The sequence below is a fragment of the Salvia splendens genome, chromosome 16 (assembly GCF_004379255.2).
Source record: "Salvia splendens isolate huo1 chromosome 16, SspV2, whole genome shotgun sequence".
Taxonomy (NCBI): domain Eukaryota; kingdom Viridiplantae; phylum Streptophyta; class Magnoliopsida; order Lamiales; family Lamiaceae; genus Salvia; species Salvia splendens.
Genome location: NC_056047.1, coordinates 918,404 through 930,481, shown reverse-complemented (window position 1 = coordinate 930,481; position 12,078 = coordinate 918,404). Strand labels below are relative to the sequence as shown.

Below are 12,078 nucleotides of genomic sequence, written 5' to 3'. Positions count from 1 at the left end.
ATAAATAGTCAAGTCAAAATACTAGTAGAGTTACTAAAAAACCTACAACGAATTGATTTTTTGGGGCGAGTTTGAACGGCTTCGGACTCAAACTCAAACTCGAAATCGAACTCTTCATGTCTTAAACGCGTGAAATAAATATTAGTGTCACAAGCGCTATGTACATAAGTGTTATGTTGCCTTGAAATTGAATTGCAAGTGAGTCCTGAAATAAATATTAGTGTCACAAGAACGGAATAGAAATTAAGGATTTTATATTTTATATAAATATAAGCTAGGTTATGGTTTTCAGACTTCAGAAGATCGTTTCGATATCTCTGGCATTCTCTGTAAACTACATTGAAGAACGTCTTTGATGGTCTGGAAGATCCATAACCGTTGTAAAGCAATTCTACCATTCAATTTAATACTATGTATTAAGGTACACTTCTCCTTCTTCATTATTCTTGGTTAATCATTATCAAAATATTTATGTAATTGTTCATTCAATTATTTCAACATTTCATATTCATTCACACACGAACGAAGTGATTATGATAACTAATTGATAACAAAATGATTAACCACTAATAAAATTACACCATTAATTGTAAACAATTGATAATGTGGAAAAAAAATGTTTGACAGGGAGAGGAAGCGAGAGCCCAAATCATTAAAATTAATTCGTATTGGGCCAAACACTTTTAAAAGTTATAGGACTTCCCCAAATATTCTGTAAACTATTGATGGACTGTTTCTTTTTATAAAAATAACCATGAACTTTTATTCATAAAAAATCTCTAAAGAAAGAGCTAATTCATTATGAACAAAAATATGACCAAAAATCTGTACTAGATAGACTACATGCAAATTCATTATATACAAAGTTTTCTATTTGTAAATGACAAATTAACAATTATTCGGCCGCCTATTGATGAATTTATACATTGGAATTTTAAAAATCGCGTTTACAAAGGTACTTATTTGGCATCTAATGAAAAGGGACTTGTTCCATCATGTAAAAGTAGTGTTAACCGGTGGGCAAACTCGTAATTTCATAAAAATATTCTGTAATGAAGAAAACAGCCCAAGGCTATGTTTGGAACTTTGGTGACAAGCAGGATAAACTAACCAAAACTTAAGAAAATATATATACAAAAAACAACACAAATAAAAAGAAGCTTCTCAATTCTCAAAAAATAATTCCTCTCTCAACTCCCAAAGCCAAACCCTTAATCTTATTAACAAATTCCATTGCTAAGCCTAAACACAATACTAGTAAACAATAATTGTACCTAAGAAAATCAAATCTTCCTCTAATCAAGATAAAATATTTTATTCCCAACTATACTTCAAACACCCCCTATCTGTAAGACTAATCACATAGAGTTGTAGTAGTATGATTTAGGGGAAAGAGCTTTGGTCTGAACAATTTTTGTCCTTTTTTGCATGTTAGTGATTGTTGAACAGTAATTTAGACCAGCCTCATTTTTTGCCAGTAGTCACCACCCTTTTTACTTCCTCCTCCTTCAAACCTCCACACTCAATTTTCTCTTCTTTTTTCCTTGTGCATTTTGCATAATTTTGAATAATAAGTAAAGCATGTAGAAGTACTAGGAGTATTTATTTTCCCACCCAAATACAGCTTAAAAAAGCTCAAATCTTGACAAGTTTTGCTGCCATGGATCTCAGCAGCACCAAGTATTTAGAGCCTGCAACCTTGTTTTCATGTCAAGGGGTAAGGGTAAGTTTTTTTTCATGCTTGTCATTGTTTCAAGAAATGTGAATTTTGTTCAAGAATGGATTTTTTTAAAGAAATACTATAAATTTGAATTTTTAGGGAGAAGGAGCAATGGAGGGGAATAATGGGTTGTGCATGGGGGGTATAAAGAACCCATTTTTGGATTCCTTTTCTGATCCTCTTTGCAAGCTGAATCTCAAGGAGACCTCGGACTTTGTCAAGTCATTTCCAGTGGGAAATGGGGCAGAAGGCAGGGGCATTTCTGAGATTTCAGTGACAAGGAGGAATGTGGAGGCTCCTCCAACTCCTGGGAGGCCTGTCTTCAGCTTCAGCAACACTTCAAATTTTGCAAGAAAGAGCTTCCCTTCAAAATGGGATGATGCTGAGAAATGGATTCTTGGTGGAAGTTCTTGTAATGACTCCCCTGCTAACAATCATGGCTTGTTCAAGTCACTGGATCATACTACCTCAAGGATGTACTCCAGGCAATGCAGTGGGTACAAGCCTAACCTTGGTGAAATCTGTGCTGAGAAGTCAAGGATCACTGAGGAGAAGGTCTCAAAGGTGATTTCATCTTTTCAAGGGCCTCTGGTTCTTGATCACCATCACAGCAGAGGTGGACCAGTAAATGGGGTTGCACTTTCAGCTTCAGAAGATATACTTTTAAAAGGTTAGAACTTAGAACCCATTAATTCTTGCCTCTATAAGCTCTGTGATAATTACATTGGCCCATGTGTTGCTTCTGTGTATTTTTGGAGTTTTGCTTGAACAAAGCTTAGTTCTTGAAAGTGAAATGTAGCTGTGTTGATAATGAAGTTTGGTTTTTCCTTAAAAGGGGAATCCACCTTTATTGGTTGGGAGATTTTTATTTGATGTTTCTGTGTTTCAAGATTCAGTTTTTATTAGTACATTGCATTGGTCATAATAAACACATAGCCCTTGTGTTTCAAGATTCAGTTTTTATCGCACCCAGAAAATTTACTATTGTGTTTTGCAAGGAAATTTTTAAATAAAATAAGGGCTTGGCTTTGGGAGTTGAGAGAGGAATTATGTTTTGAGAGAATTGAGAAGCTTCCTTTTGATAATGATGTTTGGTTTTTTTCTTTAAAGGGGGAATCCAGCTTTATTGGTTGGGAGATTTTGATTTGATATTTCAGTGTTTCAGTTTCAAGATTCAATTTTTATTACTTTGAATTGCTCATAAACAACATAGCTCATGTATTTAGCCAATGCAGATAAATTCCCAAATGAATTGAATCAAATAATCCCCAAATTTGGATGCTCTGAGCCAATGCAAGAAGGGTTTCTATTTGGAAACAGTTTCAAGAAATCAACTGAAATAACAGAGGAGGTGAAACACAGAGACATTGGCACAGAAATGACTCCTCTTGGCAGCTCCACCACCTCGAGGTGCCCGACTCCGTTCAAGAGCACGTCCCCCGCGCGCCACACCACGCCCGCCAACCGGTCTGGCCCGTTGGCCCCGGGTGGCGCAGACACCATGGACATAACTCAGCTGCAGGAGTGCCATTTAGCAAAGCTGCACCTCGGCACACAGTTTGATTCGGTCGCCTCAAATTGGAGCTCGAGGGAGGAGGAAGAGGAAGACGTCTCGAAGAGCTTGAGGCACTTCGAGATGAGCACCGAGTGCAGGAAAAGCGTATCGGAGTCCAGGAGTGCCGGCTGGCAGGAAGAGGAGAAAACCAAGAGCTGCCTTAGGTGTGGAAATGATGGTTTTTCTTAGTTTTATCATATTTTTGGAGTTTGGTAGCATTAAAATGAGGTGGGATTTCAGGTATCAGAGAGAAGAAGCAAACATTGAAGCTTGGGTGAATCTACAAAGTGCAAAAGCAGAAGCTGAATCAAGAAAGCTTGAGGTAGCTATTTACTTCATGTGTTCTAGAAAATTAATAAAGGCATATTCATGCAATTTAACTCATGAATTCAATAGTATTTTTTCTGCCTATGTTAGTTCCAATAGTTTACATAACCACTCATATGTACCAACATTAATGGTGCAGTGGGATTCCATGGCATCATGTACTGATACAAGTAAGTACATTGGAATCAAGATATTTACCAACAATAATGGTGTAGAGGATGGCCTAGAATTTTATATAATCTATATGCACAAGAGGTTCTTTCATCCGTAATTATGCTCGGGCTTAGGGATGTTTTTCCTTCAATTGAGGCGGTCGTCTTAGGTTCTCGAGTTTGGTTTCTTGGATCTTACTAAAAGCTAGAGTTAGTTCTTAATTTTATTTAATACAAATAGCCACGAGCTAAGAGATCCCTTCTTGCTCATTCCCTCCAATTCTCTAGTTCAAGGTAATTTCTCTTTCTTTCTAGTGTCCTGGACCACATGCTTCCTACTGAACCGGACTTACGGGGATCGTAGTCTTGTATCGACATTTGGGTGGAGGGCAAAATGGTCATTTAACAATGCTCACCCTTCACCTCTCCCCTTTAATTAATCTCAATATTTCGGGCTGGATTGACCATATAGTGGACTTTGGAGGCTTGTTTTTGTCTTCATTGACATCGAGCCCCCCACCGGACAACGACACCCTTTAGTCCCGTGCTGAGCCTAATTTGTTTCTCACCATAATTTAATATGCTTGTGCTTCCGAAGAAGCAAGGAAAGAGCAAGAAATTGTCAGCATTTTTTGCATTATCATAATATTTCTTGCAAGGCCATTAGGCCATCCACAACGCTGTCTCTATACCGTCTCTTAAACCGTCTCTTAACTACTATTTGAGCACTATTTGAGGGCCCCACTGTCCTTTTTTCCTCCATCTCTTAACTAAGAGACGGAGGCTGCAACGCTCCGTCTCTTAACCGTCTCTATACCGTCTCTTAATTACTATTCATTCAATTTAATTTATAATTTTTTTTAAAACCCAATTCAATTTAAACAAACACACTTTATTAAAATTAAAACAAAATTAAAAAACACACAAAATAAAAAAACACACAAAATAAAAAAAACACACAAAATAAAAAAACACACAAAATAAAAAAACACACAAAATAAAAAAAAATTAATCGGAAGGGCTAATCATCCTCCGGAGGCGGTCGAGGTTGAGGGGGAGTCGGAAGGCCAAGTTGCGCTGCCATATGCACAATTCCATTCCACCAGGCCGCGTATTGGGAGTGCGAGAAGCGGGAAGTGTCCGCCATTGTGGCGGTCATGTACGCCACCATAAGTGTGTCCGAGCCTCCTCGCGAGCCCGATCCTGAGGCCGGCTGGCTTGATTCGCCTCGGCCCTTCCTTGCTCTAGCCGCTTTCGCCGCCTTCGTCCCTTGCGGCCGACGGCGCGTACTCGCGGATCCTCCTGCATCGCCGACCGTACCCGCAAACTCCTGGGATTCAGCATCATGTTGGCTGATGCCTTCAGCAGTGTCACCACCAGACGCACCAGCACTAGACGAGTATTGGCCACTCGCCGTATGCTTCGTGCGCTTCGAGTTTGAGCCCGAGCTGGAGCGGAAACCGCCGGCCCATCGTTCCTCGTCCTTGACGGCGCGCCAAACATCAACAAATCTGAATTGATGTCCCTCGTCCTGGTAGTAGGCGCGCAAAGCGGACGTCAAAATGTCGGTGGCCGTGGCGCCGCTTTGGTAGCGCGCCTCTTCCGCCGAGTAGATGCCGCAGAATTTTTTGACCTGTCGGTCGACTCGGTCAAAGTGACAGCGGATCATTTTAACTGTGCGCTTGCGGGAGCGGTTCGGCTTTATTTGGTGGTAGACCTCGACAACCTTTTCCCAGAAACACTTCCGGGTTTGTTGATTCCCGACGATGGGATCGTACGAGACCGTGATCCAGGCGTTGTACACCGCCATCGTTTCGAGGTTGTTGTACGGATGTCGGCCAAGATCCTCTTCCTCTTCTTCCTCCTCGTCCTCGCCCGTCTGGGGTTGTACACTGCCTCGGCCACCTCCACCGCCTCGGCCACCTCCACCGCCTCGGCCTACTCCCGGCGTGGGATCAACTGGAAAATCCTCCCGGATCTGGGATAATCCCTGCGAAAACCGCGGGACGTTGGGACGAACATATGCATCAAGGTCAAAATTGGGTGGTTGGTACCCCCCGGCGTCGCCGAACCCTGGGTCCCCGGCGTTGACGAACCTCCACCGCCCAATGTGTTGATCATGTTCTCCCAATCGCCGAATGAGTTGAGATCCCACCCGCCGGAGCCGGAGCCGCCATAGTTGCCCTCGCCGTCGCCGGACATCTTGAGTTGGGTTATGAAAATTTCAGCGAAAATTTGAGAGAAAATTTAGATGATATGAAGAATAGATGTGTAGTTGTGTGTAAATGAGGATGGGTTTAGGAGTATTTATAGAGTAAAAAATTTAATAAAAAACAAAAAAAATATAAAAAAAAAACAAAAAAACGGTAATAATACCGTTACAAAATTTTTTTTTTTTTATTTAAATTCGATTTTTTTAAAAAAAAAAATATTTATTGCGTCAGCACGTGACGACGCCCACTCGCGGGCCGGCGAGTGGGCGTCACGCACGACGCCGGGCTGCGCCACGTCGCCGAGGCGCGTGGCGAGCCAGCTCGTCTCCTGGCTCGGCGAGACGAGTCGCGCGACGAGACGGGACGAGATGGAGGCTGCAACGCGTCTCGCCGGGGTCTCGTCTCGCTGAGACGAGACGCGAGACGCCGGCGAGTCCCGTTGTGGATGGTCTTAGCATTGGAAACTTGGAACTCATGTGCATTGCTGCAGAACTCTATGCAGTTGGTGGTTTCCACTTCTCACATTTACTCTCTCACTCTCTCACACATTAGGATGTGCATCTTCACACACACACACAACACGCATTATTCTGCATGAATTTTATAATGAGCTATTCTTGTCTCTTGCAATATGTTATCAAAGTGGCTCCAATTCTTGATTGTGTTGCTTGTTCCATACTATATTAGCTCGTCGTGTGGATAAAAGTCGCTGTCGGTTTCTTGTCATGAGCAAAAAAATGCAATCTTTAGAGATCCCACATTTTTTAATTAGACCATTTTTACGCCTTTGCATCGTCTTTGGCCACATTCTTGATCTCGATATCCATGTTTGAGTCGTGTTCGTGTGGATGACAACTAGACTTTTTCCAAGATTCAATTTTTTTGCTGCTGCATTGGTTTTGCATCAGGTGAAGATACAGAAAATGAGGGCGAATTTAGAGGAGAAGCTGATGAAGAGGATGGCGGACGTGCATAGGAAGGCGGAGGAGTGGAGGGCCGAGGCGCAGTTTCAGCATTCAGAGCAGGTTCGGAAAGTCGGGCTGCAAGCACAGAAGGTGATGAACAGAAGGAAGCATAGCAAAGACAACAAAAACAACAATAACTCTCATTTCTCAGGGCACAAGTCTTGTGGCTGCTTCCCTTGTAATAACCATCTATAGATGTCAAATGAGAAGAAGTAAAAAAAGATAAATATTTTAACTTTGAGAGAATCTTGTAGTTAAATGCAAAATCTAGGAGGATGGCACATGAATATTTTTCAGTAAAAGAGCATCACTTTTGTTGATGAAATTTGATAATTTTTTGCATTGATAGGGAAAGGCAAATTAGTCTTTTACACAAGTTTACATGAAATGTCTTGCAATATGACAAATTATTGCAGGACTTAACTTGATGGAAAAGGGCAAAAGGTATCTTCTCATGGGGCTTCTTGTCAAAATATGTCTATAATTGCTATTTTCACTTGTCTAAAAATGTAGAACAATTTTAGTTTGACTAGAAAGAGTGACTGATCATATTTAGTTTCAGCCTTCAGGTGATGATGGGTAGTACTAATTGAATACTGTTCAAATTTTGGTCTTTACTGACATAAAAATCAATGTTCAGCTGTACTTTCCTCATTTATCACTGCATTTTATTTTATTTTGCTAATTTCATTATTGTACTTAAAAAAACAAACTTTTACCCCTTTTATTTATTTTGACATTTACATTTTACTCTTATGTCTTTTTTTGCCACTGTTCCAAGAGCTAAAATACAAAAAAAAAAACACAACTTGGTAAAGTGTGAAAATAAACAGAAAATTTGTAGGTATAGGGGGAAAATGATTGATTGGGGGTAAAAATAATTAAAATAGACGTGCAAAATTGAACAAGAATGCAGTAAATAAAGTGCGTGGGGTAAAAAATACTTACTATACTCCCCTGTCTCACCCGGTCTCATGTTACTTGCAATTTTCATTTTAGGCCGTAAATTTGAGATTATTTTTTAGTGTAATTAAAATAGAATGTGAAGTGTAACGAGACATCACTTAATAAAGGACCTCTTAACTTAATATAACATATTAATTAAATACATTAATTCTAACTTCAACTAAAAATAGTGTAAGTAGTTTGTGATGAGGCAAAAAATAACAGTGTCAGAAACATGGGACGGAGAGAGTTCTATTAAAAAGAAGGTAAAGAAACCCAATTATTTTATTTGAAATACTATTTCATTCGATTATTTTACAATGATAAGTTCCTAAAATGATCTTTAATTGGGAAAGGAGAAAGGAAAAGCTTTTGAAAACAGGTTCTAAATGTAAAAAACAATTTCTAGATGTGTTGCATTGCAAGAAATACACACAGTTCACACAGTGAAAAATGGAGAAAATGACAAGAAGAAGGGTTTGGATAATAGGTGTAATCGATATTTCTTGCAAATCTTTACGTATGAAGATTGTAAAGCTTTAAAGCTGCAGTCATCATATCACTACTAATACTATACTCTATAGTAGTATTTCTTTTTTGCTTTTTTTCCCTCCTTTTGATATATCAAAAGGCTGCATTTCCTGCATTGGATTGTTTGGACTTTGGACAAGATAAAAATCTCTTCTCTCTCACACACACACTACGTTTTCTTGATATTGCATGGTAATTTGTACTAGTATTTTTATTTAGATTGTCCCACTTTTTCACTTTATTATCTCATCATCTTTATACATTTTTTTTTCTTTCCTACTTAATTTTCTCTTCCCTTAATTCATTTTTACCCTAATTTTTTAAATTTCGTGCCAAAAAAAAATGCATCTGCTTCAAAATGACGGAGTGGGCATATGTTTTTTTTTTTTCATTTTCATCCAGGAGTGGGCATATGTTTTTGTTGTTTAGTGTTGATAGAATATGATGGCATTTAGTAATATGCATTTCATGCAACAAAAACATAGCGAAAAAGTGGGGTTGCTTGAATCATAATTAATAAAATGGTGATATTATTTTACATGCATAAACTTTGTAAAATTCAGTTCAGGCTAGCTTCATCAATCCACACTTTTTTCTAATACTTGATTAAATTTTCGTTTTTGTTTGCTTTCCATGTTTGGGTAATCTTATAGGAGTAACAAAATGTGAGTATTATACAATAAACAAGATGCATACACACTTTAATGGATATAGAAATGTGAGTATTATAAAATACCAAATACTACTAGCTTAGTTGATTCTTAAATTTTAGATTGATATGAAAAAGTAAAGTTTTGATTTTAGAAATGTAAGATCACAATGTAACCCCAAAAATAAAAAGTCACAAGAACATTGAAGTTGAAAAGGGAAAATAAAGGTTTAAAACTAACTTATTGCAACAATAGAAAAGCCATCAGAAACAGACCAATCCCTATCCTCATAGGCGACCGATGACTTCTTCAACTTCTGAAGGGGAGTAGAGATGGTATTTTGGCGAAACCTTAGCAATATCGACATTGTTGGCCGTCACCTGAGATCAAATGACATGGCAGTCGAGAAACAATACGTGAGAGAGGGAAGCTTATTCGATGAAACTGATGAGAGAGTAGTATCCATAGTTATTACCTTCTCCTCCATGACTTGCTTCAGAATGGAGAGTGCAATGGTCTCAGCTTCCTTGAGGGCCAGTTCCTGCAAGCATGACGAATGAATCATGTAACGAAAGAAATCTTGATAACCAATTGAGCAGATAATTGTGTTTCTGGGATTTATCTTTGCTGCTTAGATGTAAAATGGGGAAGAATTAGATACCTTGTTATACTGCTCCTGCAAAGAGCTGTCTGCGCCTTCAGAACCTGACCCGATGGCTTTTGCATTGCATTGCCAGAAAGTGCCGGATGGATCAGTGTAGTACCTGTGTGTAACGCAATTCGTGTAAGTTGTAACGAAGGAGAGCTATATTCATCCCCAGTTAGCAAGTATAGAGTGGCACAACCACTTTACAAGCAGCATCATCTTTCGCAAAGGCCATAATATCCGACATATAAGCTGATCCTAATTGAATAAAAACAATACTTACAAGCAAGGGCCATTCTCATCATGACCAGCAATGAGAAGAGATACACCAAAAGGTCTGGACTGCACGAAACAGAGATAGGAAAATTAGAAAAGCACAAGCATATGATTTGTAACTTAATTAGCATAGAAGTAGAGCCTGGCTGGATCATGAACACTTTGACACAAGTACTCCTCATATCAAACATTTAACTTTCATGACACATAAAACAATAGGCATTTATACTGTCGAAAGGCATTGAGATGACAAGATAATCCGGTGATATAGTAATAGTATAGAGAGTACTTTAGCATTCAACTCTAAGATTTTGCATCTTCAAGAATATTCATGTGAAGAGCAATGAATTTTGAATGCTGCAACTGCACCACCTTAGGGTTTCCCGGATTTACAGATAGTAACAATTCTTTGAATAAATCAAGATATCAATATATAAAACTTGCAAGTTAAGAGACTAACCATTGATTCTTCATCACCTTCACCAAATCGCAGAGCAAGATCACAAAGGGCTTGAGTAGTAGACTCAACAGTCATTGGCTCACCGTAAGAGAATCTGTGGTTCTGGAGGATGCAAGAGATTCACATTAACAACTAAGAAACCAAATCACGATAGGATTGTGAACTAAGGGTACCTGAGTTTCAACTCGTGCATGTTCAACAAGTGTGCGGGCATCAGCAATTAAGCCACTCATGGCACACCCTATATGTTCATCAATTTCCATAATTTTCTCCACACTGCTTGGCTCCTATGAGCAGTAAAATGTGAAATCCATTCAAATAAGTATAGATTACCAAACATCACAGAAAGCCTCAAAAAACAATAAAATTCAACTTGGTTTTCAAAAAGAGTGTAAATAACGTGTTCGAGCAAGATTAGATGGTGGAGGAAGCTAAAGCTTTGCCCAGTATCATTTGATATTTCACTATTCTTACTTCATCATTCTTGACTTCAAAGCTACTACTACACATAACAAAAACAGCTGACTCCTTCAAGCATTCAATAATTTACAATATACACTTATTTTTTTATCGAATATAATTCACATAATGATAATATAAGCTCAAATTAGCTAAAACTAAAGCTTCCAAAACAATGATTCCTTCCTTAGTCTTAACAAGGGATGCTAAACATACCAGCAGCGGGGAGGTAATCCGCTTCTCGACAGCAAGAACAACTCCTTCCTTAGTCTTTACACCAATTGCAGTTGAACCCAACTAAAAAAAAGCACAAAAACGACCTTCTTAATTCAGAAATTACACACACACAAAATCATTCCCAGAAACACAATTGGCGGGTTGAAATCAGCATAATAATACCTTAATCGCCTCAATTGCATATTCAACTTGAAACAATCGCCCTTCAGGGGAGAAAGTATTGACTCCTCTATCATACTCGGTCCTAAAATTTTATATAAAAAAAAACTCAAATCAATATTACAATAAAATTAGCTCAAAAACCTCAGTGAAACCCTAAACACCTCATCCTCATCACCTTGTGAGAAACATTTTCGATTCCAACCTCAAACTTTCCTGCAAACAGATCAAATCAACAGCTAAATTTTGATGAATCAAGCAGAAGAGATTGCGTTCTTACAATAACTAATCTTGGCGATTTTAGCAGAAGAAAAAACTTGAAACGGATCTAAATCCGACAAACCTTATCCCACCAAATGAATTTGGATTCTGATAAATTCGGAGTGGATTTCACTTTTATATTTCTGCAACTGAGCTTTTCTCCTTCGTGTCAAGCAAGAAAAATGAGATGATATTCGGGTTACCCGGAAGAGTTACCCGGGTTTGGGCTAAACAGCCCGTTTGTGATATATTTGATCCGGTTCTTTTCGGCCCATTTTTATGAATGTTGGGAGCTACTGGGCCTAGTTAATACTCCAGTCGTCATCACGATTAAAGTGGAGAAAATTTTCTATTTTTAGGAAATATATCACCATGAATAGGATGTCACATAAAGAAAAATGAGTCATTTTAGTCGAAAGGTGGGAGTATTAATTAAAATTTGTAGCAACTTAGTAACTTACATGATTGTTAGTTGTATTAATGGTCGAATCTATCACCACCTTTAGTAAATTTATTGAATCT

General features: G+C 38.5%; 2 protein-coding genes across 4 annotated transcripts; one reads left to right on the top strand and one right to left on the bottom strand.

The window, feature by feature from the left end:
* Positions 1-1,465: 1,465 nt before the first annotated feature.
* Positions 1,466-7,257, top strand: LOC121770772. Of its 2 annotated transcripts, none has more exons than XM_042167545.1 (5): positions 1,466-1,717; positions 1,820-2,390; positions 2,956-3,439; positions 3,516-3,597; positions 6,876-7,257. In XM_042167545.1, the coding sequence occupies exons 1-5, from the start codon at positions 1,661-1,663 to the stop codon at positions 7,125-7,127; spliced, it is 1,446 nt and encodes a 481-aa protein (XP_042023479.1). In that variant the 5' UTR covers positions 1,466-1,660; the 3' UTR covers positions 7,128-7,257. The 2 variants fall into 2 exon arrangements, with proteins under 2 accessions (XP_042023479.1, XP_042023478.1); XM_042167544.1 differs by having other exon boundaries at positions 1,466-1,723.
* A 1,905-nt stretch (positions 7,258-9,162) lies between these two features.
* LOC121772556 (proteasome subunit alpha type-5-like) lies at positions 9,163-11,717 on the bottom strand. Of its 2 annotated transcripts, none has more exons than XM_042169696.1 (10): positions 11,639-11,717; positions 11,474-11,511; positions 11,299-11,380; positions 11,116-11,196; positions 10,614-10,727; positions 10,441-10,542; positions 9,988-10,046; positions 9,720-9,822; positions 9,534-9,599; positions 9,163-9,438 (listed from the first exon to the last, which is right to left on the bottom strand). In XM_042169696.1, exons 2-10 carry the CDS (start codon positions 11,485-11,487, stop codon positions 9,346-9,348), a joined length of 714 nt encoding a protein of 237 aa, XP_042025630.1. In that variant the 5' UTR covers positions 11,488-11,511; positions 11,639-11,717; the 3' UTR covers positions 9,163-9,345. The 2 variants fall into 2 exon arrangements, with proteins under 2 accessions (XP_042025630.1, XP_042025631.1); XM_042169697.1 differs by having other exon boundaries at positions 11,576-11,676.
* Between the last annotated feature and the right edge of the window lie 361 nt (positions 11,718-12,078).

Coding starts and splice junctions, on each gene's coding strand:
- LOC121770772 (XM_042167544.1), top strand. CDS start 1,661: ATGGATCTCAGCAGCACCAAGTATTTAGAGCCTGCAACCTTGTTTTCA. Junction 1,724..1,819: donor TTTCATGTCAAGGGGTAAGG/GTAAGTTTTTTT, acceptor TTGAATTTTTAG/GGAGAAGGAGCAATGGAGGG. Junction 2,391..2,955: donor AGAAGATATACTTTTAAAAG/GTTAGAACTTAG, acceptor TAGCCAATGCAG/ATAAATTCCCAAATGAATTG.
- LOC121772556 (XM_042169696.1), bottom strand. Junction 10,543..10,613: donor ATGCACGAGTTGAAACTCAG/GTACCCTTAGTT, acceptor TGCATCCTCCAG/AACCACAGATTCTCTTACGG. Junction 10,047..10,440: donor AAGGTGATGAAGAATCAATG/GTTAGTCTCTTA, acceptor TGTTTCGTGCAG/TCCAGACCTTTTGGTGTATC.